General features: G+C 34.0%; 2 protein-coding genes across 9 annotated transcripts; one reads left to right on the forward strand and one right to left on the reverse strand.

Annotated features, from left to right (window-relative positions):
• Positions 1–125: 125 nt before the first annotated feature.
• TUBE1 (tubulin epsilon 1) lies at positions 126–17195 on the reverse strand. Of its 5 annotated transcripts, none has more exons than XM_036221044.1 (12): positions 16938–17195; positions 16770–16843; positions 16099–16151; positions 13645–13702; positions 10541–10656; positions 8329–8450; positions 5259–5446; positions 4873–5045; positions 3983–4138; positions 1770–1910; positions 946–1120; positions 126–645 (listed from the first exon to the last, which is right to left on the reverse strand). In XM_036221044.1, the coding sequence occupies exons 1-12, from the start codon at positions 17185–17187 to the stop codon at positions 487–489; spliced, it is 1665 nt and encodes a 554-aa protein (XP_036076937.1). In that variant the 5' UTR covers positions 17188–17195; the 3' UTR covers positions 126–486. The 5 variants fall into 5 exon arrangements, with proteins under 5 accessions (XP_036076937.1, XP_015992466.2, XP_036076942.1 ...); XM_016136980.2 differs by having other exon boundaries at positions 3983–4123; positions 16938–17052; XM_036221049.1 differs by lacking the exons at positions 16770–16843; positions 16938–17195 and adding an exon at positions 16637–16745.
• FAM229B (family with sequence similarity 229 member B) lies at positions 17094–26534 on the forward strand. 4 transcript variants are annotated; one of them, XR_001595896.2, is made up of 4 exons: positions 17094–17228; positions 23237–23396; positions 25005–25143; positions 26309–26534. XR_001595896.2 is itself a non-coding variant. In XM_016136981.2 (4 exons), the coding sequence occupies exons 3-4, from the start codon at positions 25019–25021 to the stop codon at positions 26424–26426; spliced, it is 243 nt and encodes an 80-aa protein (XP_015992467.1). In that variant the 5' UTR covers positions 17116–17228; positions 23321–23396; positions 25005–25018; the 3' UTR covers positions 26427–26534. The 4 variants fall into 4 exon arrangements, 3 of the variants coding, with proteins under 3 accessions (XP_015992467.1, XP_015992469.1, XP_036076952.1); XM_016136981.2 differs by having other exon boundaries at positions 17116–17228; positions 23321–23396; XM_016136983.2 differs by lacking the exon at positions 23237–23396 and having other exon boundaries at positions 17151–17228.
• Positions 26535–27310: the final 776 nt, after the last annotated feature.

Here is a 27310-nt window from a genome sequence, read left to right on the forward strand (position 1 = left end):
ATAAAGTAAAATGTTGAAGAACTCTGTTCTTGCAACTTTATTTATTTAGGCGAGGCAACCTTTAGTTGACCTCACAGATTGCAAGGACCTTGTCAGCTTACAATCCTTATTTTCTTATTTTTTACACTTACAGCACTTGGTCTTCCTAGGTGGTCTCCCATCCAAGTACAAACGAGGCCCAACCCTGCTTAGCTTCTGAGATCAGAGGGGATCGAGCTTGTTCAGGGCAACAGGGCCATAGACTGTTCTTTCAATTTTAGAAAATGGAGAATTTTCTGAAGACAAATGTCTGAAGTTTAAGTACCAGGACTTTACAATTTCACATAACAAATTATGATTAAATAGAACTACTTTTTCAGACAAAAATACTCCTAATATGAAAAAGACAACGTTGGCTTTCTGAATCACAAAAACTATGAAACAGAAAGGTAAGATGACAAAAAGCAATGTGAAATTAAGAAAAAGTACGAGTATTCTGGGGGATTTTTACATAGCTACGCTTAGTCTAGGTAAATCTTCTACAGGCATGCTTTTCGTGGCATCCAGTCGGTTATATTCCTGTATGAGTGCTGATAAAGATGACAGAGCTTCTGTAAAAGAGCTTTCCTCCATCCCTTCAATTTGTAGATAGTGATGAAGATGAGCCTATTAAAAAAAAAAACAAAACTGAATAATATTGTCTATTTTCTGAAAATTTAATATATACAACTATTCTATAATGTAAATAGTTCACTCGGCTTTACATGGGAAATGAGAACTCGAATCCTATAAACTATTGAGATTTCTCATTTAGATACTCTGAGTAAGCCTCTCCTCTTCAGTTATAATCAGTACAATGAATACAGCAGACAGGATCACCCAGATTTGTAATAGTGTAATTCTTAAGACTACATCTTAAATAGCCAAAGTTAACACACATAGTTACAAAATTGTACTGATAATTACCTTTTTCTTGTAGAGCCTCATGAATCTCTCTCTCAGTTCCATGAAGGTAGGCTTCACACATGTGTTATTTGCTAAAGCTAACAATGAATGGGAATGGCCCACAGGAGGTACTGAGCACAGGCTGGTCTTCCAGCCTTCTTGATTCCATGAGACAAATTGTAGAGAAGGTTTTAATCTGAGATACAAAAACTCAAGGTTAAGAATTAACGTACTAAAAATGTGTGCCATATTATGACAGCCCATTAATTAAACTAGGATGTTACTGATGGCACCATTCTACTTGCTTAGTTTATAATGTAAGTTATCTATTTTTTACTATTAGCAGTGCTGTGGTACAGTCCAACAGTGAACTAAGGGACATTTTGTAGGACATTAGATTGATTATGATGGTGACTCTAAGAACTAGAAACACATTCCTTAACATCAGAAATCTGGGGATAAAAAGAAATAAAGGTATCATAATTTTCCTTACTTTATAATTCAACAGAGTAATTTTCCTAAAAATAGACTGTCAATAAATAGTAAAATATAAACTTAGAAGAAGTGTAATGGTGGTAATAAAACCAATAATTAAATTTTCTGAACATTTTCAGGAAATAAGACATCTCATATATCATTTAGTACTTGTAAATAACAATTCTGTACTATTATTATTTTTATTTTACATGTGAGGAGAATAAGGCTCAGAAAGGCTAAGTAACTTGCTCAAGGCCACACTTTAGTTAAGTAGCAATGCTAGAATTAGAAGAAGGCCATCTTAACTACTATGTTACACTGTCACAAGCAGTACACATAACAAATTATCTTGAAAAATTAAATCAAACCTTTCAATATTTCTGCGAAGATCTGAAATCTGGACATTTCCTCTAACCATGAGGGCACACGCAAGGTACAGACTATGTTTGGGGTCAGCCCGAATTAGCTGGTGATCTTTGCTAAAGGCATCTGAAAACATCTGATCCAACCTAGAACAATGAAAGGCATTGTTTATACAAAATATTACTTCTTTCTTCTATGTAGAACTATAAAATGAAAAGATAGACATCTATAGGTAAACAAACTTCACATACAAATATATTCTAAATCTCGGCTATCATTTTCTCAAAGCAATCTTTTATAGAATATGAGAAATAGGAAATAATATAATTGGTTTTTTTTTTTGTTTTGTTTTTTTTTTTTTGGAAAAGCTTTTGCAATATAGTGATTTCAGGTAGCTATAGCACTGATTTCTGAAACTTGGGTCATTATTTTACTATGTTTATCTACTTCAAATCAAATTAAAAGCCTACACTTAAGATTACCTAATCTCTATAAAATACATCATAAATTAGTTATAATTAAGAGGAAATTATCAAAAGACAATGTTAGGCACTTCTATAAAAAAATAAACTCTGTAGTAGTGTTCCTGAAAAGAAAGACTTTCAAGTGAATGGTCTTTTAACTCTATTCTTTAATCCTTCAGTTAAATAAAAGTAGTGTGACTGACAAAGTTTATATCTAATGATATACAGGCTTGCAGGTCCCTAATAGGGCCCCGGTCTGGGTCTTAAATATCAATTCAATACAAATATGACTAGGTTCCTTCGATAACTCTAGCCAAAACCAAAACCATTCTCATTTGTTTAGAAACTACTAAGAGATTAAAGAGTTTAAAACTATGCTTTTTAATAGCACAGTTTTAAAACAATACATTATTTACTCAAGGATAAATGTGTGCACATGCTGACATGGCAGACTTTGAAATATCAACAATACAGAGAAGCAAAAAGAAAAAAAAAGAAAAACAAAGAATATAAATATAGAAAGAATGTTGTGCCAAGTTCCTTAACAGTTCCTTACAGATTTTCACTAACACAATTAAAAACAAATGATATAAAATATGCCCAGCAGGATTTTTAAAAAGTTTAATTGGCTTTAAAATACGCAGGGTGAAGAACCAAGACCAACATTTTTTCCTCTATGTTGGACTTTAATTAGAATTTCTATCTTTCATTTTTTAAGAATTAACATTAAATACAAAAATGTCTGGATTATCACTATTGTACAATAAATAGTTCTATGTGTCTATGTTAAAGGTGTACACTATACTTCCATACACTAATTTTTAATATGCTGGGCTGATGACAGTGAACTTTAGTGAATAATTATGTTTCATACACTGACCAGGTTGCTTAACTTGTTAAGGTCATCAATATCCCACGCTGAAAAAGAGTCCTGTTAGCATAACTCGTTATTTGCTACTGACTCAAAAAAAGTTAATATCACTGTGACGTTCCTGCAGTGCAGAATTGTTATCTTGCTAAAACTTAAAGCTATTAAAAAAAAAAGTTTTAATCTAGTGTTTATCATTTACATACTTTCCTTTTACAGAGCTTGAATAGAACCCATTCCCTGTGAATGCCAGTGTGACCTTTTCAAGCTCATCATCACTTGAGTATCTTCCAACAACTTTTTTTGTTAAGTAAACTCACGTAAGTTTTATGCTTAAAAATGACACACAGTCTGTTACAAAACAAGGTGTTTTGGATATAATCTATAATAATCTATAATGATCTATAACTGCTACCATACAGAGTGAGATCAAAGAGCCTTCTATGGTGCTAGACTGTGTGATAAGAGCTTTAAAAGATACTCTTATTTAATATGTCTAACAAGCATATGAGGTACGCACTCCAACTTTCATTTGTACAGATGAGAAAAACTAAAAGTACTGACAAATTTGCTATGAGTAAGTGAGACGATCAGGATCCAGACTTAAATATGTCAGACTTCAAAGCCCTTAAATCTTTTCTATTTGCATAAGCTTAAAAACTTAGTTATTAGATTTAATTTCAAATAGTTTAATACTGACTTTTCAAATAATGACTTCTAAATAAAGAAGCCTTCCTATAATGAAAAAACAGCTGTCATCGACTGTATTTTAGCTACTTCTCATATAGAAAATGACATGAAGAAATAACTAGGGTTTAACTTTTCTCTTAAATTTTTTTTTTAAGTAATTCAAGTTCTCAAGTAATTAGAATAAAGTTACTCTTACCTTCGAGGAGGAATATTGACATCGGCCAGTGTATAGAGAGGTGTTAAGCTTGACACAAGATAATGCAGTTGAGGAAAAGGAACTAAGTTCATGCTGATTTCATTAAGGTCCATATTAAGGGATCCTTCAAACCTCGCAGAGCTAAAAAAATCAATACTAAAGCATGAAACACAATTTAATTTTAAAATTATACACTTTAGATATAGCTTGATTCATTTTGCAGGCTTTTTCTTAAATGCTTTCATACCCTGTACTTCAGTATGCTCTTTTTCCTAAATTAGTGAAATTTAGTATCACGAAAACGCTGTGTAAACATAATTAAAATATAACACAACATCTGTAGCAATTCTTATTTCTGGGTTATTTGAAGTGTAACTAACACACTATCACAGTTGTTCACTATATATATAAAGAAATTTTAAAACTCACTTTAGATTGAGTTAAACACATATAGGTCAATAATTATTTCATTATTGTAAACTTAATAAATTCCCCAAGGGTCTGCTTAATACACTCTATCATCTGGAATACAATAATGCCAAAGTAATCTTTTAGATAAAAGTTAAGGAAATATTTTGGACCAGCTAATGAGGAGGTACTGATTAGCTGGTTTAAAAGATTAAGACATTCTACAGCAAAAAAAAAAAAAAAAGTTTATTTTTGTCTAACTGAGTGCTTCTCAACTGTATATTATGGGGAAATATTCTGCTGCTTTGGACTCATAGCAATTAAAATTCTAGTCTATTACTCCAAGGTCTGACAACGCTAGACAAAATAAAAGAAGTTCCTACAACTTAAGAATAACTAAAAAAATGCTACTACGAACATCATCAAAAGCACAGTGTATGAAGTATTTAAAGTATCTTGATGTATACCATCCATAGAATTACCTTGTTAGGTTGAGCAGCAAATTTGCTACAATGTTGTTCATCGCATCAAAGGGCTTCTGCTGCTTTTTAGAAGCCCCAGCACTGGAAGTAATCAGACTCTTTGGCTTTATAGTTGTACCCAACCTTCCAGAATTCACCATGAGGTCAATTTTGCTAATGATGTCAAATAAGGACTTTTAAGGAAAAAATATTGGGAGAGAAGCTATTAAGAGCAGACATAGATGGTATTCTATCAGGAAGGAGAGAAGAGAAAGAAAAACAATTTAAACTTATTTTTTTCTCTTACATGGGAAGACTGAAAAGAATGTTTCAAAAAAAACATGTAAGTATAACACAGGAATAAATATATATGCGATATGTCCATAAACTACAAAGTCATTTCTTACTTGGTTGTCAATGGGCAACACACAGTCTGCATGTTCATTAAGTTCCTTCATTGCCAAGATGCTATTATAAGGTGAAGTTATGACATCATCCTCATCAGAAGGATAAACTGAAGTCACGAATCTGTATACTTCTGGGAACTCATCCTCAAGTACTTTTAAAAGAAATGTGCCAAGTCCAGATCCTGTTCCTAAGGATTAAAATTTTAAAAAAGGAAAACAGCATAAAAGGTTCAGAATATAATTGTGAGAAACTTGGATTTTAAGTTTTTCTAAAAATATATATTAAGAACTTTTAATTTTCAATTGATTCCTGTGATTATATATTAACTAATTTCAGATAAGGAAATGAAAGCAACATGGGTAGTGAGGCTTACGTCCTGAATTCAATTTCTGGCTCTTACTGTGAAGTTGGGAGGGCTTTCTTTTTTTTACTCTTTTGCAAATTTAAGTTATATCTATATCATGCCTAAAGAACTGACTGAAGAGTAAAAATTCAACTAAGACAGTATTCAGGCTACATATGATATAAGGCTACTTAACAAAACCAAAGGTTCTTTACATCTTTTGTGTAGTACTACATGACCTTAATGCTGAAGAACACTATTATGATACAGGGAATTTAAACACTGAGTTAAATTTATTTAAATTTATTTAAAATTAGGCATGACCACCTTGAATTTATGAAACTCTCAAATAGGAAATTTTTTTTTACTATCTATGTAAAAGTAGAAACTCTAGGAATCCCATCAGGTAATTTTCTGACACAGAGTCATATTTACATAAATTCAGAAAATTTTAAGAACTTTAAAGAGATAAAACTAGAATCCTGTAACTTGGTATTTTTCAAACTACAGGTTATTAACCATTAGTGAGCTATGAAACTAATTTATTAGGTTAGAATCAGAATTTTCTTTTCTTAAATGAAACAGCAGAAATACCAATGTGTCACATGTAGCATGGGTAAGGTTTTCTGAATCTTCTATTTCAGTTTATATGTGTTTTGTGCGTGTGTGTGTTGCACAGTGTTAAATTTATTGCTGTTCTGATTTTAAAAATTTTAAAGCCAATGCCCTAATCCATGCAGATAAATATTAAAAGGCTATGTTAAAAATACTAGATGAAAGCGAGGGAGTTTTTTTTTTTGTTTTGTTAATCTTTAATGAGAAGGATTTTGTAAGCATTATACAAAACCAGAGCCATTATGGAAAAGACAGCTTTGATTACCTTAAAAATAAAGCGTATATGTGTATATATACACACACACATATATATACACACACACACACACACATACTATATATATATCCCATAAGCAAACTAAGAAAAAAATCTTCTATACTTATGATGGAGAACTAAATCTCTTTAATGAAGAGGTGTCACAAATCAACAGCCGAAAAAATATGAATGCAATAGAAAAATGGGCAAAGGATATAAATAACCCAAAATAAATCAAATTAAAAATAGATGTGAAGATGCTCAACCTTTCTTCTAATTAAGGAAATGCAATTTAAAACAATATAATTTTGAACATTTTAGATTATGTCTCATAATACTCAGTTGTTGGTATGTGTGAGGGCATAAACCCTTGTAAATTGTAGCTAATAATAAGGATTAGTACAAAATTGTAGGCAGGTATTCAGTAATCAATGAAAATTTAAAATGTATTTTTTAATCTCACTTTCCTTTCTAGGAATATTGCCTACAATCATATTGGCACAATGAACACAGATGTATGTACTAGATATTCAGTGAGGACTCTTTATAATAACTAAACACCATAAACTTAACCTCCATCAATGAGGACTGACTTTAAAAATTATTATCTATTCATACAATCAAATTGCATGAGTCAGGGCTGATATTAAAAGACATTTGGGAAAGATATAAAGTGAAGAAATTACTGAATAATATGTATTGCATGATATCAATTATGTAAAAATATGCATACACACTTTTAATAGGCATAAAAAATATCTGGAAGGATGAAACTGGTAAACTTGATTACCTGTGAGGAGACACTAAGGATTAGATGTGGGAAAGGAGACCTTCATTTTTAACTGTCAGTATTATCTGTTTTTTGCTATTTTCAGTGAATTATTAATAAAAGTATAATCTGAGATTTTGAGTAACAGCGGGATTAAAAAATGTACCATAATGAAGTACAAATTACACTGTTTTTTTTTGGAGACTTACTCAAACATGCAAGTTAATTATACTAATATAAAGAAAATTTGTTTCTTAATTTAATGATTATGATGGTCTTCTAAAGGCATGGTTACACAGTATTATGGTTTTAACTTTAAAACGCTATCGCACTGAATAACAGATATGTATAAAAAATCAATTGTACATGACCTGCTGAAAATAGAATCTTAACCTTAGTTTGGAGAAAAAAATGTGGCAAAGTTTTATTTTAAAATTAGCTAATCCTATTATGAAATTAGCAGATTGTGATCTGTTTCTATTTCATGGAACAGGGAAGCAAAATACTTCACTTGCAAGGTAAAGGCTTCCCTGGGTAAAGAGAGCAATACTGATCACTCAGTCTAGGTCAAGGTGATTATTTACCAAGTGAAGAATGATTTAAAGGAGTTGACTAAAAGAATTTCTTTCACTTATTTCTTTCATTGGACACAAGAAAAGTTAGAAGCTGGTCAGAGAAAGGGTTTTTATATTCTTTTGCAAGCATATCCATAAATATGCCAGAAATATTTACCTCTAGTTAGGATGAGCTTGTGGGACTACACAAGCAAATTCTTAGGAGAAAGTCAGCATTCCCAAAAAGCTCACATATATTAAAATGTAGCTAGAAGCTTTGTAAGAGAAACTAAAGGTAGGAAAACAATTTTCAGATTCTGTTCTATTGACTCTTAAAGTATTTAAAAAAAAAAATGGTAATAGAGAACACACTTTGACATTTAAGATAAAAAGCTGTTAGGTATATATATTTATAAACACACTCTTAATAGTCCTATCTTTATCAAGCATAGGATTGAAAACAAGACTTATGTTTGTAAAATAAATTCCCAGTTGCACTTTCATATTATTATAGGCAAATGAGTAACTTTACCTCCTCCCATGGAATGTATTATAAAAAAGCACTGCAAACAATCACAGTGCTCTGCTGACTTTCTGAGTTTCTCTAAAATTTGTTCTTGATAAAGATTGCCAAAAACTTTGTGACCCACAGCCCTGAAAAAAAGAATACAAAGTAATTAAAACATTACTTTTTAAACTTCATTTCAGTATTTTATTTCTAATCTAAATGAAAAGATTATAGAAAAACTTGAAAAAGATTTTTACTGTATTAAGTAAATTCTACTCTTATTTTGTATCAATAAATCATATTATTGATATCTCAAAGATACTAAGTAGAAAATTTAACAAATAAACAATATCTATAATCCTCAAATATCCTGATAATATAGTTCAGTATCAATGGATATTCAACTATGGTTTTCTAAATTTATCTTCTCTTTTTTTTCTCTTAAGGTGTAATTACAACAAAACAAAATTTTAGTTATGCTTTTTTCTCATCTCCATTTAAAGTAAACTCTGCAGTGAATTTTATATATTAAAAAGCAGAATGTAGTCAACTAGAAAAACATAAAAATTTAAACTAACCTATTTTGGTTTAAAATATGAGTAAAATATTGATCACATCATGTTATTACTAGATGACATGGCACACAGTAGAAAACTGATATTCATAAAACTCTCCAAGCCTCTTTGGCTGCTCAAATTTTCAAGTATTACTATGATATATTAAAAAATAAGCATAATTTCTCCACAATATGCAGAGGTAACTCAAAAGTTACAGAATAAGTTGATAACAATTAGAGAAAAGCCAGCTGGGCAGTCAGGTAGCCTCACTTATTTAGTGACTGGTTCTCCCCAAATAACTCCCCCAGAACACAAGATTCAAATTCATGCTTTAGTAAAATTATACATCACTACACATTATTAACCTGAGGGACTAATTGCAAATAGTTAAAATAAATATTAGATTTCCAAATAATATAGAGCTACTTAGTTTTTAAAGTCTCAATGTAACAAGTTTTAATGATCTGTGCTAGAACTTTTTTCTCATAAAGGAAAAGAGACCATTAAAATTTAAGGGCCAAACACAGCCTGAGCTTGAATGCCAGTGGCATTGGTCTGGCTTGTATCTCTGTATCAATTCTATTAAATCTGACCAATTGGAAAACTTGATAGAGTCAAATAATATAGGTAATAGAACAGTTTATGAAAATACTTAAAATTTTTGTCACTACTATTATGCAAGAATCAATTTACAATGAGGAATACAGTAAGTCAATTTTTCACAATTTATTGTTTTCTTAAAAAAAAAAGAGAGATGCAGAGAAAAGAGAACTCTTCTACACTGTTGGTGGGAATGTGAATTGGTACAGCTTCTATGGAAAACAGTCTGGAGGTTTCTCAAAAAATTAAAAATGGATATATTTTTTGACCCAGCAATTGCACTTCTGGGTATTTATCCAGAGAAAATCAAAACAATAATTCATAAAGATTTATGTATCCCTATGTTCATAACAGCACAATTTACAACAGCCAAGATATGGAAGCAACCTAAATGTCTATCAACAGATTATTAGATAAAGAAGTTATGGTTCATATACACAATGGAATATTACTCAGCAATTAAAAAAAATGAAATCCTACCATTTGCAATGACATGGATGTACCTAGGGGTTATTATGCTGTGTGAAATAAGACAGAGAAAGATAAATAAATGATTACACTTACATGTGGAATCTAAGGAACAAAAAGAACAAACTAATCAAAAACAGACTCATAAATATAGAGGGCAATCCGGTGACAGAGGGGAGGGGATTTGTGGGGCGGGAGAATGGGAAAAAGGGTTAAAGAAGTACAAATCAGTAGTTAACAGATGGTCATAGGGATGGGGAGCATGACATAGGGAATGCAGTTAGCATTAATGTAAATGACTAAGTGGAGAGCCAAAGGAGAGAAAGAGCAATTAGGGGTATTTTTTTTTTTTTTAATTAACTATATAAAGGTATAACCAATGTACTTGAAACTAATAATAAAATAATTTATTTTTTTTTTAAATGAGAAAGAACTAGGTTACAGGTAGTTTTCAAGCATCGTGAAACACCATCATTAATCAAAGGAAAGATGATGGGTTAAAAGGCCTAGAGTTGGATATGGCAAGTTATACAACAGGACCTATTAGAATGAAGAAAAGATTGCTCATTTTTTTCAGATGACATTCCATTTTTATGTCAGCATAGTCTCACCAATTATTCCCTGAGCCAGAAATATCAGTGATGAGCTGCTTGCTATCAAAAACATCTCTCAGAGGTCCCTGCAGAATTTCATTTACTACCCCTTCCTCCATGTCAATCAAGACAGCCTGGAATATAGAAATAAAATTTAATTAGCATATTTTTCTTTAGTCACTCTATAAATGAAAATAACTTGAGCTAAAAGTTGCATTTTTCTTTTTATAATTTAAGCTTAACCAAATCTTTATTTGAATCTTTATTTAGAATCTGGAATAAGAATTAAAAAAAAAAAAAAAAAACTTCACTCTGCTCAAAAGGTAGAATCCAATTAAAAGATGGATTCTAAATGCTTATCCTCTCCAAATTACCAAGTGGGAAAAAAAGTAAATGAATAATACCCACAAATTATTTTCTAACAATTCTTTTATTCATGTGCCTACGTAACTATAAATTTCTTGAGAATAAGGTCTCAGAAATCCAGAAGGTAACCTTAATCAGAAAAAAGTCTCAGTAAATGTAGGGTATATTAATGTATTTGCCTACTAGGAGCAACCATGCTGTTCTTTTTGAATCACAGCTCCAATCTGTCCAAGTCAGTATTCTTACTATTATGTGCAAAGCCAAGGTACTAGGTAGATGTCAAAAATGACAACAGGATCCTTTGTCCCAAGTAACTCACAATCTAATTCATTACCACAACCTTTATTACCATACGAGATAACCTCTATTACTGAGAATAACACCAGAGTATGAAACATAAAACTAACTATGGAAAGAAAAATGGAGAAGACTGGAGAGAAATATAGCAAAATGTAAGCAGGGAGAGCTTGGCAGGAGGATTATATAACTCTCCTACCCGCCCTCCCCCCCCGCCCCCCCCACACACACTCACTGTTTTGTGCTTTATTTTCCATATTTTCTACAGTGAGGAAGAAGAGTGAAAAAGTAAAATAAATCAATAAAGCAAAGTTGAAAAAAAATATCTGAAATAACCTTAGGGTACATATAAAACTATTAACTCTGTGATTCACTGTCACAGAGAAAGTGCTTGGTTTATGGGTTTTAGCTCTTGTGATCACGTAACGCTAAGCACTTACTACACGTGCCACTGTTCTTAGTCCTTATACGTATCACCTCCATTTAATCTGAACAATCATGTGCATAAGTACTATAACTATCCCCACTTTACACAGAGGAAACTGAGGCCTAGAAAAGTTAAATAACTTAGCTATGATCACTCAGCTAGTAAGTAGTAGAGCTGAGATTCGAACCTGGCTAGCCTGGCTATAGAATATCAACTCTTAACTACATGCTCTACTATCTTATTGAAGGAAGATGGTCAAGTTTGATATTTACAGAGTACTGACTCCAGTAGAGCTACAATTTATGTGCATATGAACTTTAAATTCAACTATATAGTCAATTATGATACTGTAAGCTGGCAATTAAAATACTATTATTACACAGCATATTAGGAATATATTTAAAGTATATAGTAGTATATGACACAGTATCAGTATATTATAGAATGATTATAAAATTGTTTTACAAATGCGCTCCTTTATATACAGCAATAAATATACATACACTTTAAACAGACAAGACTATATAGGATTATTTACTGGTAATTTTAGAGATTTTTAAGAATGTTTCCAATAATATGCAATTTTTACCATGTTCCAAAACAGATTTATTGAGATGATTTGTGGAAGAGTAAACTTTTTTTTTTTTCAGTCTGAAGGAAAACCATTTAGTTACTGTCTCCTAAATTGTCAGATTGAACACATTAAGCCATGCCCTCCATTACCTTGCTATCTGGCAAAAGCAGCAGTATGGAGAATATAAACTAATATTCAAGCCCCTCCTGAAGTCAATTCTAATAGTATCATCACTGTCATAGTAACAGCATTAAAACTCTGACATAGTAAATAACTCCTCCAATCTTTCCTTAGTCATATCAGGTCTTTGATTTGTTTTTCCCTTGGAAATTAATTAAAATTAGGAGAAATTATCCTGGGTTCCACACTTAGCCATCCGAGGTCTGGAGTCACAACTGTTCTAAGATTTCATGTTTATTATTTTCTGGTGATAGCCTTCTGGCCTTTGAGCTTTCCCTTAAATATAGGATTTACAAAATTCTGAGTATTTGCTTGTTAACTTCAGATACTGGACATAGTAGAAGGATCCAACCGCCAAGTTATCTTGTGAAGCCTAGACTTTTCAGTGGTGATAGCTAAATAATAAAAAGGCTCCTAAGGAGAAATGGAAGAGTACCTTCTAGGACAAGTCAAAGGCTAGAGAAACACACTGACTCTTTTTCAATAGTGTTTCTTCTACCTTCCACCTTACTCACTGAAACAGTGGTGGGAAAGAGCTCAAATTAAGAGTGGTCTAGAAAACATCAACATTTCTTTTCTCTGAGCAAGATAGGGATGTTAGTGCTCTCTATGGAATGGAGGATGCCAAGTGTTAATTATCCCGACAGCCTACAAGCACATGATCTCTGTCATAAATTTTGTTTTCCAAGGACATCAGAGATCATGAACACAAGGAGATGGTTCCCAAGTACCATAACACTATTGCTCTCCACTCTTTCAGCCACTGCTACAGGTCTGATCCTTACTGTCTCAACTACTTCCATAGCATCTAAGCTGCCTTTCTTTATATCAAAGATTACTGATCAGCAATTAGAAAAAGCAGGTTATTGTAATATCACAGAAGTGCTGTTAGAACAGGATTAAGACTAAATATAGGCTACTGACTTGAAATATTTTTTTTCAGGTCTTCTATGGTTGTGGTATTTATTCACTATAATGTTGCTAAATCCATGCTTTGTATTGGGAGCAAATAAATCTTCCATTATCTTCAAATGAAAAATTAACCCACATTAGTATGTATTTCAGGTTTAGAGTTAAGATTCTTTTGTTATCATTTATCTAGATGTATATATCCCTTAAAACATTTAGAAAAAATGCTAAATTTTTTACTTTAAGCACAAAATATTCCCCCTAAAGTTTCAGGTATGCACAATGTGTGTTGTATTCTCATAACAGTCACAAAAGTATAACTATTTTAAAAACACATACAATCTAAGAATCCAAATGTATATATCTTACTCGTGCTTTTAAAGAACAAATTTTCCCCTTGGAAATACTGCCACCATCACCGACCACTCTGAAAGATAAAAGATAAGAAAAAGTCTTAAACTCTCTCCTGCCTAACAGTGCTATCAGGTAATAAAATTCCATTTATATAACAAAGCTACATAGAGGTCAGTGAGACAGATATAAGGTAACAAAGAAGCTGCCATTCCTAATGGCTTCCCTTGCCTACCTCCCATTAGGCTAAACAAGTGAGGGACTTATCTCCCTGGCTTTCTTGGTAGTGAGCACTGGCCATGGAATCCAGTTCCGGCTAATGAGATGAGAGGATATTTTGGGAAGCTTTTCTGGTAAAAATGACCAGATGTAGTTCATGCCCTTCTTCTGTTTTCCTACCTTGAACATGAATACAGATGATTCCTGGAGGAGGCTGCCATTTTATATTTAAGAAGTAATAAACATGAGGACAAAAAAAGCCTACACATTAAGAATGAAACGATAGACAGTATCTTGATCTTTACTGCACTTCTCCAAACCCATAATATTCAATTTCCTGATTTCTTTGTATGTGAGATAACTAGGTATCTCTATTGCTTAAACCACCATTAATGAGGTTTCCTATTGTATCCAAATTCATATCAACTAATGTACCAGTTTTGTATCATTGAGTATCTAAGGCTGTTCCTAGAATTTCATGTTGAGCCTAGTTACCAAAGTAAATAATCTATGACAAAACTGTATGAGTCAACACAGTTTGCAAGAAAACAGAACACACAAAGGGAAGCTGACCTGAGCAGAATGTTGTAGATCAGGGGTTGGGAAAATCTGACCAGCTACTTGTTCTCTTAAAGTTTTGGAACACGACCATACCCATTTATGTACATACTAGCTATACTCTTCATGCTACAATGGCACAGATGTGACACAGATCTTATGGTTCACAAAACCTAAAATATTTACCACCTGATCCTTTAAGAAAGGTTTGCCAACCCCTGGTATAAGTAAGTTCCTATCATACTCTTAAAAAATGATCATTTCCTCAGATACAGAAATGTATACAAAAATGAGAGACGTAGTCTTATTTCTGAAAGAGTGCTTTGTACTAACTTATGGAACAGATACTACATGTATTGATAGTACATGGAAAGAAGAGCAAGATGCCAAGTCCTTTCTCCCCTTCTTCCCAAACTTGATATTGGGGAAATAAGAATGTCCTCAGGTTAAATTATAAAACAGAGTAGATGAGAGTATAGCTATGTGAAGTCACCTTACTAAGAAAGAATAGCTCCCAGGGTGTCTCAATTATGTAACATTCAATGAAAGAATTGGTCATCCAGAATAGAGGGGATGGGAGTAGGAATTTAGTTAGAAGGGAAGCACCTAAAAGGATTACAAAGGCAAATTTGAGTCTCTTAATACTATTTAGGATAAAGGTTGTTCTAGGTCACAAACAAAAGGGAATCTAGTCTATACGACAGATATCTCCATGTAATGAAGATAAATGATGCCAACCTTAGTCTGATCCCATAGTCATCACACAATCTCTATCACTTAGCTTTTCAGGTAGAATTCCTATAGAAGAGAATGTGCTTTTGAAGAAAAATGAGTATCTAGCCTTCTTGAGTTATAGTTCCTATTGTCAATTACTGACTTTCTGCTTTTTAATTTCCCATTCTCTTTGAGTTTGGTCAATCTGCCTGGATTGGATCCTTTCTCAAGGTGCCAATAGATATCTGAGTTTGCAAGCCTGAAGGTCATACTCTGCAATTCTCCAAGAAGTGGGGACTAATTATTCTTCCCCGGGAGATAACTGCCTCAAATACCCAACCAATTAATTCACACTAGAACTGGAATTTTTATGGAATTACACTAAAAATGTATATACTTTTCAGTTCCCACCCACCACAGTTTAGATTTAAGTATTTTAAAAACATATAAACTTAATGATGTACTATTAAAAGCTTATGAATAGCCCTGAAGGTCAAATTACTTTCAGATATATATAATTACATACGTCCTTTACTAAATAAACAGAAGTAATGTGACAATCGTTCTCCTTTTTAACACATTCTATTTGTAGAGCAAATATGCCTGACCACAAATAACATCAAAGAGATGTAAACAATATATTTTTCTTTTAAAAGTTAGCCATTATTGAATGCATTAACAAGATATCCTCAGAGAAATTTTCAGCATCCCTTTATTGGAACATGATTTCAATGTCAAGTTAAAAGAAGACACACTAAAGGTTCTTTTGGTTCCTTAATATAGTCTTAAAAGAAAACCTGTTGTCTTGCTCTGCAGAATATGAGAATATTAATGATATGAGAACGAGAATATTCAATGATAAAAACAAAAAAGCATGACAACTTCTTTACAGCTCTCAACTGTTTTTACTGCCTTTTGAAGATTCTTTATCTGTTGACATGTAATCATTATGCTATTTGATAGACTTTAATCCCATCTTACCTGGTATCCACATTTCTAAAAAAGCTGCTTATTGCCTCATCATAAATTCCTTTCTAAAAAGAAAAAAAAATTATAGCATTAGATTAAGTTTTGCCTCTTTTCCAAATGAAGTCCTTTCAATTTAATAATCCCACAATACTGCAGTGACTGGTATATGGTTATGATAATCAAGAGCAAGTTATAAAATGCTTAGTCTGACTCTTCCAAACTAGAGAAGGGTAAATGCCCTAAGATCTGATTAGTTCAGAGAAGGATGCTTAAGTCCTCAGTCCGCATAGGCCGGTAGAACAGATGAATCAAAATGAGAGCTTTTTCTGGGTTCTTGGTGATTTTAAAAGCTGACTGGTTAAATTAAAAAGTATAATACCATACATGACACCAATTTTATAGAGTATTTTCACATATACTATCTCATTGCTCTTCGCGAAAACCCTGATAAAGGTGAGACCCTGGAAATTAAGAGAAACTTAAGAGCAAGGTCACCGTCCAATTGTGTATGTAGTCTATTGTGTACCTAACGCCAAAAACGTTTAAAAACCTGTTTGATCTTTACTGAGAAGATCCCATACAACGTATATCGGTCGGATAAAAACTCAATAAAGTAATTCCTGCTTATCTATTGGAAGAGCCTCAGTGACAGGAGAGGGGCTCCTGGAGGGCGGGACCTGCACCTGGTTGACCGCGGCGTGCTCCCTCAACGCCAGGTCCCAAAAGCAGCAGCCAATCTGGTTTCCGCACTGGCCGACTGTGATGAAAGGAAAATAGTATAGACATTAGGCTGAAAACAAGTCCCCTTGGCTCCGAGCCCACCAAGCCCTCACCCTTCTGGCGCAGCTTACCCTGCACGACCACCGACTGAGTCATGCTGCGGTGGGGTCTGCCCTGGACACCGGGAGCCCTGGCAGTCCCTGGTATCCCGCCGGGGCGGCCGTAAGTCACGCCGCTGCCGTAAGTCGCTGCCGTCGTTACTCTCTTCTCTAGGTTCAGGCAAAGATTTTCCATCAGAAGGCCGCACCAGTGTACTTGCGTCTCATCGTTACCATAGCGACTGGGCCTCCGGACCGCAGATCCTCGCTGCCTTGTCAACATCTTTTAGAATCGGCAGCTCCGGAGGCCGGGACAACTGGCGGGTAACTAACTAGGCGTTGGCGTGGGATTTTAAAATATTTTAATGGGCCCTCAGAGGTTTAGTTTTTGCTCACAGTCTCAACTCCCTGGGCGGTGGGTCAAATTCCGTTTATTAAGATTCGTTGGGCCGCTGTGCTAGTACCTTTATCTACCTAGTCCTTTGTTCTAATAGAAAAGGAAGAATGTCAATGAGCACAAAGAAACCTCAGACTAATAGGCGTGGCAGGGTTATAAACTAGGTGGTTATACACTTTGACAAAAATGGCACTTTAGAGACCCAGCCAGTGTTTGTGGAAGCTGTATGCTGCCAACATTAACTTGGATGCTCGCTAGAGCCACGGTCCCCAACCTTTTAGGCATCAGAGACCGGTGCTCCTATGAGAACCTAATGCCTGATGATCTGAAGTGGAGCTGAGGCGGTGAAGATAGCGCTGGGGAATGGCTGCAAAGATGATGACGCTCACCAGTTGCTCACCTCCTGCTGTGAGGCCTGGTTCCTAACAGGCCACCGACCTGTACCCAACTGATGCCCAGGTTGGGGACCCCTGCTCTAGAGGATTCAAAAGAAATTAAGGTGCAAATCCCCAGCTCCAAAAAATTTAGACTCTAATCAAAGATACAGAGACACAAAATACTTATTGTTACTTAAAGTATTGTGCGGTGCTGACTATAAGTGCATTAGGACTCTGTGGATGAGGATGTAAATAAGTAAATAGAGTTCTGATGGAAGAGATGAAATTGAAACTAGGCATTTAATTTATATACAATGTTTAGATGTGAGAAAGGAGGAAAAGATTTAAAAATCAGGCGGTCCTGAAAATTACTTTCTTCTTAAAATTGTCAGACATTAGAAAATACTGTAAACTCTTATTGACCAATTTATACCAGATTTTAATTAGGAACTCAAGAACTTTTGAATTGAAATTAGTATTTTCCACAAAAATTCTGAGGAGCTGCAAGATTCTAGGAGGTCTTTATTAAAAAAGTTAAATCGTATGTGCAAGTAATGTGTGGTAACAGAAACTGCAATGGTTGATCGATTAGAGCACTCAATTGTCCCACCAAAACAAATAAATAGTTCTTACTACATTTTTCTGTTAGCTGGTAAGTTTGTAGCTACAATGGTGGTTCATGGTTCCGAGGCTCTCCTACATTCTATATAGATGTTTTTCACCTTAGTACTTATATCTTTTGTGATTTAATCAATTTTTAAAAAATTTTTATTTTTTAATTTTTTTAATTTTTTTTTTTTTTTTTGCAATTGCTGGATTTTAAGTGCTTATTAGTGAGCATGGAGTCAGTGGTGGAAGTACAGTCAGTTACCTCCAACAGTTTACTTCAAGGCCTGATAATGAAATCCCAGAGTCTGGGGCTTCCAAAATTTTAAAACTTTCGTCCAGTTTGTATGTTTGCATTGGTAAACTATGTGGTTCCAGCTCCTCTGATGTTCTGGCCTCTGCAGGGCTCCACCCCTCATGTAGTGTGGTTCAATCCCAGTCATTATTCTTCAGAGGTCATATATGAGGACAAAGCCAAATTAAGAAAGCCCTAACAAGTCTCATGAGTAACTTCATTCTGAGGGAATAAGACTGAGGCAATTCTGCTTAAGAGTCAAGGTGGAAGCTTACATACCTCCACTTTAGGACCTCAGCAGAAGCAGAAAAACTTTTTAGAGTTTAAAATTTCCAGGAGTCATAAATCTGAACATATCCTGGTGTTGAATACATTCCTAATTAGATGGAATGAGACCTCATTTAAAGATATTCAACAAACTCTCAGAAGAGCCAGCAGAACACAAGCCATCCTGAAAAGTTACACACAGCTCTAGTGGAATCCTCTCTACCTCTTCTGATACAATCAAAATGAAAAAGAAAATATGACTGACTTTTCACACTCTAGCTGTAAGTAGAAGAACGGATTTCAGATAAGTAAAAGTCAAGGAGAATTTCACTATACAATAGCAGAGCAAAGGAAATTAATGGAAGACCAAAACACCTTAAAGGTCTAATGAATAATTAGAAGCATGAAGAAGCAGACTAGGGAGCTGAAATTCAAATTACTGATATAGAGTAGAAGCTTGAAAAAAATCAGAATACTGAAGCAAAGGACAAAGGTATTAAACCTCTTAGAAGACATTACATATGAAAGAGACCAGCATAGTTCAATGTAAGATCAATAAGTACCCCTGAAATAGAGAATACAGCAAATGAAACAAAAAGTCTCCTTACTTATATAAATAAATAAGGAAGAAAAATCTGTAGGTTAAAAAGATATACTCTGTTCCACAGGGAAAATTCTATAGAACAGTCAACATTAAGGTATATATTCTGGTTAAGTTACTCAATTTTCAGAATAAAGAAAGGGTTCTTTGAGTACCCATGCAAGAAACAAAAGTGGGGAATGGAGAAAAAAAAAACAATTAGGCTCCTTTAGACTCATCTATAGCAATTTAGTACTGGAAGATACTGAGAAAATGTTACAGAGTTCTGAGGGGGAATAAAATGTGTTCCAAGAAAATTGTATTCCTATAGCTTTTCAAAGTCGTCATTAAAATATAATTTGAATTTGTAGGTACTTTATCCATTTTTATTCCCACTTGCATAGTGCGTTTCTGAGCCCATCTTTTTTATGTATAACTTGACAAACACAGCCAACCATAACCAACACGGTACTAATGATCTGTCTTCCAATCTCTTTACCTAGCACTCAAGTTCATTAGTAAATCATCTGCCTTCTAGGTTATCACAGCGTTTTCCAAAGGTTTTTCTGATAGATTTGCCACTAAATAATAGATAACTATCCTTTCAGCTTCTGAGAATAATTTCCTTGTCACTTGATGCTTGACTTCTTGCTAGTGACTTATATTTTAGGTTTTTGTTATGGTAGTGCCTCAGTCTGGACCTAAGTCTGTATAAGGATAAACTTTGTTATGCTGTGGTGACAATTAACCTCCAAATCTCAGTGGTGTAAAACAACAACAATTTTTTTTTTTTTTTTTGCACATGATACATCTCCATTGTATGGGGCGTATGGTGGCTATGCTTTATGCCATCCTTGTTCTCACACCTATGTAGCCGAGCTACCACTATTTGGTACATTCCTGGGTTTTGTGGCAGAAAGACAACTCGAGAGGGTCCTGTACTGCATTTAATGGCTGCTGTGTTAGCTCACTAGCCCAAACTAGGTCAGGTAGACTCCAAATAATCATAAGGGGGCTAAGAATTGCAATTTATGAAATACAGAAAGCCAGAAATATTTGATGAACATTTGTAAGTAAATCACGAACATCAGAATGCAGCATCTGTGGTAGGCAGCCTCTAAGATGGCATCAGTGGTCTCTGCCTCCTATTTTGGTGTAATCCTCTCTCCTTGAGTCTGGGCTGGACTTAGTGACCGCTTTCTAATGACCCAAATACAGCCCAGTGGCTACCCTGAGTTGGGGAGACAATGTTGAGAATTCTCGAGGAACAAGGCAGCTAGAATGTGCAGGGCAGAATGCCAGAGAGGAGTGTGTATACAGAGAAAGTTCTGGAGATCTTCACGAGATCCCCATGAGCCTTAAACTGAGTGCTGATCAGTATAAGCATGTATGGAAACTACCCAAGGCTGAGGAAAGAATGACTGGAAAGAAGTGGGCAGACAATTCCTGGAGTTCACAGAGGGCTGGAACTAGTTCACATTCCTAGTATCTAATTTCAAAATTTATAGATATAAGCTAAATTAGTGCTTTGATGAAAATTTATAGACTTAAATGGTTAAGAAGCTAGGTCTACCCTTTCCTTTTAAGAAACTAGAGAAAGAATAGCAAATTAAGCCAAAAGTAAACAGAAAAAAAAAGGAAATATTAAAGATTGAAGTGCAAATAAAATAAATAGAAAACAGAAAATTAATAGAGAAAATCAATGAAACCTAATTATGTCTCCTGAGAGATTAAAATTCTTTTGTGGGCTCCATTGCTCATAAGAAAAAGCCTAAAATCTTTAACTTGGATTTATGTTCTGTCATGGTTTAGCTTCTCCTTATCTGTCTGGCCTGATGTCCTTTTTTATTTTTTTCTTCTGTGGTCGTACTGGTTTTTCAGATCTTCTGCTGTCCTCTCTGCTGGCTGTATGTTTTGCTCAATATTTTATCTTCAGCACTTAACACATGCTTGCCTTATGGTGGATTCTCAGTGATTATTCGTTGTATGAATAATTATAATAATGGATCTGTTTTCTTAGGATATGACCAGTTCAGACATCACTCCTTTTCTGCAGCTCATGAATCAATATCCTGAGGACTGAAAGATCATTATTCTTGGGCTTCTGAGAATTAAGAGAGAGTATTTAGAGATTCTACCATCTTTTCTTTTTTTTCTCACCGTTTATACTTCACTTATTTCTGTGAAGATCTGCTAAAGAGTCAAGTTCATTTTTTTTCTGATATATTACTCTAGTGCTAGAAAGTTTCACCATTAAGACCACTGTCTGGTTTGTTTCATTGTAGCACCTGTACCAAACAAACAAACAAACAAAAAACTTGGCACAACTTGTACCAAATAAACTAGTAAAAAAATGGCAAATTAGAGGAATTTAAAAATAGTTTACATGCAGATACTTTGTTAAAAAGTGAAATCATATCTCAATACTTTGATTTCAAGAATTATGCAAAAAAATGAGAAAACTTGTACTGATTTAATTTTTGTGTACCAGATATTGGCTTTATTACATGTTAGATTTTTTAATTTCTCAAAACAGCTCTATGATGTTGGAATTAGTAGCATTTTATAGACAAACTTTTAGTGATTCGCTCAAAGTCTCAGAGTTAACAATAGTGTTAAAATTCAAATCTAATTCTGATGCCAAAATCCATAATTTTCCCACTGCTGCCTCCACTAAAAAATGTAAACTAGCATTAAACTAGTATTAAAAATTTTTGCCATCCTAAGTATTAAATGCTTGGGTCCTAATGATACATTAGCTAACAATGGGCAGCAATTATTTCAATTTGATGATGTCACAGTCAGTTAAATGATTTCTCTAAATTAAAATTGTGATCAACTATTCACAGATAGCACCTTAGTAAGAAAAAGGTGGCAGAGGTAAGATTTTTGTATAACATTAATTTACTTATGTAAATTGCCAGTTTTCTATAACATAAATCATGTGAAAATGGAGCAGTGGGAACTTAACATAAAATGTAAGTATTAAAAGAGATTTTCATTAAATGTAAAAAATTTTCACTAACATTTAACAGTTCAGCTATGAAAACTGAAAAAAAAATGTTTAGCTGAAGAGTAAAGTTTTGGCTCAAGGGTTAAACTTAAGTATTATATTCAGTGAGGTAACCTGTTGATATAGAAATTGAGAGAAGGAGGGAAGTTCAGAAGATAAACTTCAGCTTGTTGCTGGAGCTATGAATTCTATTCTGTAGCAGGTAGAAAACTGTGTGAAAGAATCTCTGATGTCATAATTTCTGGATGTAACTGGGACATTTGATCATCATTCCTTTGGCAAAGATGTTATGAACAGAGGACACCCTTAGTGTCCAGGGAACAGAATAGAGAGGACAGTACAAGATGTTTTCTTCCTTTCTCAATTGTCATTATTCCTGTCATTTAGGAATTTCAAGGCTCTTTTGAGGAAACAGGAAAGAAGAGGTAATCTAGGCATTAGAGTTTTAAAGAATCCTACACAAGAAAAGCTATAGAGAGATTTGTGAAGGTGTAGTTTGAGGCTGTTAGGGTGGGGTGAGGATATATGTAGATTGGATTTACAATTTGGGTTATTAAAAGAAAGTTTGGAAGATAATGACAGGAAAATGGAATAGAAAGTGAGAAGAATCTCACATAATTTTGTGCAGGTTGATTAGATTATAGGTCTAGAATAAGTATATATTCATTCACAGATTAAAATATTTTATATTGTTGGGGAACAAGGCAGTGAAAAGAAGAATAAAACCTTTAAATAAACTTCAGAAGCTTAAGTTTTAGCTTGTTGTAGAGCTATAAATTGTGACATTTTATTCTTAGCAGATAGGAAACTATGTGAAAGAATCTTCTGATGTCATAATTTCTGGGTGTCACTGGAACATTTGATCATCATTCCTTTGTCAGTTCCAGCCTTCTATGGAAGGTCAGTAGAAGCAATTGATTTATTCACCTCTACAGGAATCAGACGCAGCCTATTTTGGTAAGTCTGTGTCTCTGATCAAGTTAGCTAAAGCTTAATATCTACATAAGACAGATAGTTATACTAAACCATAGATTTGACTATGATTTTATAATTGTCATTGAGCCTGACACGTTTTTTCCTTGATAGTTGACACGGTCTATAAAAACCATTGTATAATAATGATATCCCTAAACTTCAATAATTTAGTTTTGTTATTACTATAATACACATTTAGTTATATGGCCCAGAATATTGAACTAGGCATTCAAAATAGATATAACAATTTTTCACTGTTCCTGTCCATTGTCAAAGACATGCAGATTAACACAAGATAGAGTAATTACTGACCTACTGTGTGCCAGGTGCTGTTCTGGGTGTTAAGGAGTCAGTCAGTGATGACAAAGATAGATGTGGAATCGGTTGGGGGCACAACGATTAAACAACAAAAAAAATTAGTGTACTGGTTCTCAACAAGAGAGAATCCCTTTTATTCCTCTTCTGCACCAGAGAACTGTCAAAACTTTTGGGGAGGGATGCTGTTGGCGTGTGGTGGGTGGAGGCCTTGGATGCTGCAGAATATCCTATTATTTATAGAACAGTCTCCCCTCTTCCCAACAGAAAATTACCTGGCCCCAAAGTCAATAGGGTCATAATTGAGAAATCCTGAATTATAGTGATGATAACTGTTACAAAGCAGAAATAAAGAGTGCTATGAAAACTTATATAATGGGGAATGTTTATGGATGGCTCCTCTGATAAAGTGAAATATACATTCATACATAATGAATGAATTAGCTTTAATAAGCAAAGGGTGGAAGCAGTGGGGTGCAGAAGAGTTCCAAGCAGAAGCACCAGTAGGCAGTAGGAGATTATTTTACATAGCTCTGTGTGTGTGTTTGTATGTATATCATATATATTTCATACATACATTATATTATATATGTGCATATATATTAATGCTTAGTAGCATCTGCTGTTAATATTAGGTAGCCTTTATTGAGCACTACGTGTTAGATACTGCACTTTATATGTATTATCTATTTAATTCTCACTATTACCCTGGAGGTAGATACTATTATTATTCCCAGTTTACCCTTGAGAAACATACTTGTTTAAGTACATTGCCTAAGATCACATAGTCAATCCAACCCTCCCAAGACACTTTCTTAACTAATGCACTGTAGATGGAGAGAGGCAGAGGGGAATGAATGATAACTAGGAATAGAAGGCTGATGTAAAAATCTGCTGTTATTTCAAAGGAAGAAAAGAGCTTAAATAGGCAGAGAAGCAGTGGGAAGTGGGCACAGGCTCAAGCTTGCTGATTGCCACAACCATTTAAAGGCAAACTGAATTTTTTTTTTCACACAGCAGAAATGGACTTTAGTTGTGTTAACCATAAGACATAGCTTACTTTTATTATCTAGTGGCTATTTTGTGTTTGTTCCAAGACAACATTTTATGTAAAGAGGTGTACAATGTAGTATCTATATACTTTTATAGATATTTTAAAATGTAATTTTCAGACTATTTGTATATGCCTATAACAAAATAGTAACATTAAAAATTTCAAACAACTATTTGAAGACAACTCATCTCCTCCTCCATTATTATAACTTTCTAATCTAGGTTTTCAGTGAATTATGCCTTTTCGGTTTGGGACCCAGCCACTGAGGTTTCCAGTGGAAGGAGGAGATTCTTCAGTTGGGCTGGAACCTGGGCTGAGCTCCAGGGCTGCCTGTAATGGGAAAGAGATGTCACCGACCAGGTTAAGTCTCCTTATACTGAAAACTGAGGAAATGTGTAATGGCTGTCATTAATACAAACTTTAGCTGATGTTCAATATTAGCAAGATAAAAGCCCAGAAACATCGCTATCGTTAATTAGCATTAACAAATATTGGTGTTAGTAAATTAATATGAACAGATCCTAGGTTTTCTTAGCATAGTCTGCATTTTGTACCTGTATGTATTAATGATAGACCAAGTCTTTCCTTTTTTTTTTTTTTTTGGTAGATTTTAGTTTTCTTGTCGATACTCTCAAGATTAGATAATATTTGAATAAACAACCAAACATTTAGTACTATTATGTGCTGGGCATAAGGCTACAAATATGATGAGGACTCAGGCTTCAGGTTTAGTGTGACTTTGGCTTTGATTCAAACTTTGGCAGAAAATTCAATTATAAAATCGAAGAAAACTATAGTAGAGTTTGTTTCACTTTTCTGCTATTTACCATAGCAAAACATCAAATACTGCATTGCTAGGTTTCTTATGGCTTGGAAATTTTTAGAACAGTGATTTAAGATTAATAAGTTAGGTACTTTAAAAATCAGTTATTTAAGGATGGAATAGGCTACTTCGGGAAGTACCAAGCACTTATCTTTAGACACATTTAAGGTTGGGTAATGGTTAGATAGTTATTTGATGGGAATGTTGGAAAGAAAATTCAAGCACTAGGTGTATTTTTGAACTAGATACCATTTCAGGGCTCTTTTAAACCTGAGATTTTTATCAACGCTTGAACAGCATGTGGCATAGTATGTTCGGTTTTATATTATTACACAAATATTTTAGTTTTTAAATCAACTGAAGTGATTTTAAGTTGCACGTATGTACGAATTGCCATAGCATTATCACACATTTACAACTATGCACCACTCCACCATCTTTGCCATTTAACATTACTGCATACCTTTTAAAATGAATATCTGGGAGGTTTATCTTTGTATTTATGAATTTCCTGTGACCACAATTTTTTTGCAATGTAAGTCTAAAATGTCTGTCTCATCAATGCTACTGTGTTAAAATTACTTTGCGACATTCAAAGATTTTCAAATGATTTAAAACAGTTGAATATGCACTCACACTTTGGTGCTCTGAAAAAATTTCCTTTTTAGTCTCTAACTACATGTTGTGTGCTCTTTTATTCAGGCAACTCCGAAGATGCCCTGGAAGTCATTGCCTGACAATAACTGATGTTCCCATCACTGTCTATGCAACAATGCGAAAACCACCTGCACAAAGCAGCAAGGAAATGCATCCTAAATAGGATCATTAAGTCTTTTGTAGAGGTTTGACTAGGTCAAGGGTAATGGGGCAGTATCATCTTATGATCTGGTAAACAAATAAAAGTGGTGGCACCTTTGGATGATGACAACAGTTGAAATATTTACTTTGAGTAGGAAAAAAGAAATGTAGTCTATAGAATGTACAGTGATAAGCCATCATTTATTTTTGATAGATAAGATAGAATGGTATTTCACAATTAGACATTACCTTAGAGATCATCTTGCTCACAGTGGATCATTAATATCAATTATTCGAGATGCTTAATCCACCTTGATTATCAATCAGGAAGGGCCCATTCTAAATGCTTAATGTGTTTTAGATCAGTTTCCTTTGTTTATATTTGGGTTGCTGCTTAGCTGAACCCTTTCCCTTGAATCCTGAGCCAGTTTCTGGCCTGATATCTTTCGATAATGTTCTGCCCAAGAATAATTAGATGGAGTAAGAAATGGAGCGCAGTTCAAGACTAAAAAAGTTTTTAGTCCATGGTTAATCTGCAAAGCATATAAAGTGCTTGCATATGGGAGTTCAGGTTATTGGTTAACTTTATTTTAAAAAGGTCAAGACTATGATTCTAACCCTGTTTTCCAGGAAAAATGATGGCCAGTCATTACATTGTACCTCAAGTTCCAGCCAGTCATCGTGAATTTGTCTATACTTGGTATTGAGAAACTTCAGATGCATCTTTTTGTTTGATTAGATTTAAGGATCAGTTTTGAAGTCTAGGCCAGCTATGTTTTCTTTTTCTTCTTGTGATAGGTCCTTCAAAAAAGCCTGCTTTCTTTTCCTTTTGATGGTTGCCACCATCCAGCCCATGAAATTATATTCTTTAAAAGACTGACTCTAATGTCAGATACAGTTCCTCCA

The sequence above is a fragment of the Rousettus aegyptiacus genome, unplaced genomic scaffold, assembly GCF_014176215.1.
Source record: "Rousettus aegyptiacus isolate mRouAeg1 unplaced genomic scaffold, mRouAeg1.p scaffold_m13_p_1, whole genome shotgun sequence".
Taxonomy (NCBI): domain Eukaryota; kingdom Metazoa; phylum Chordata; class Mammalia; order Chiroptera; family Pteropodidae; genus Rousettus; species Rousettus aegyptiacus.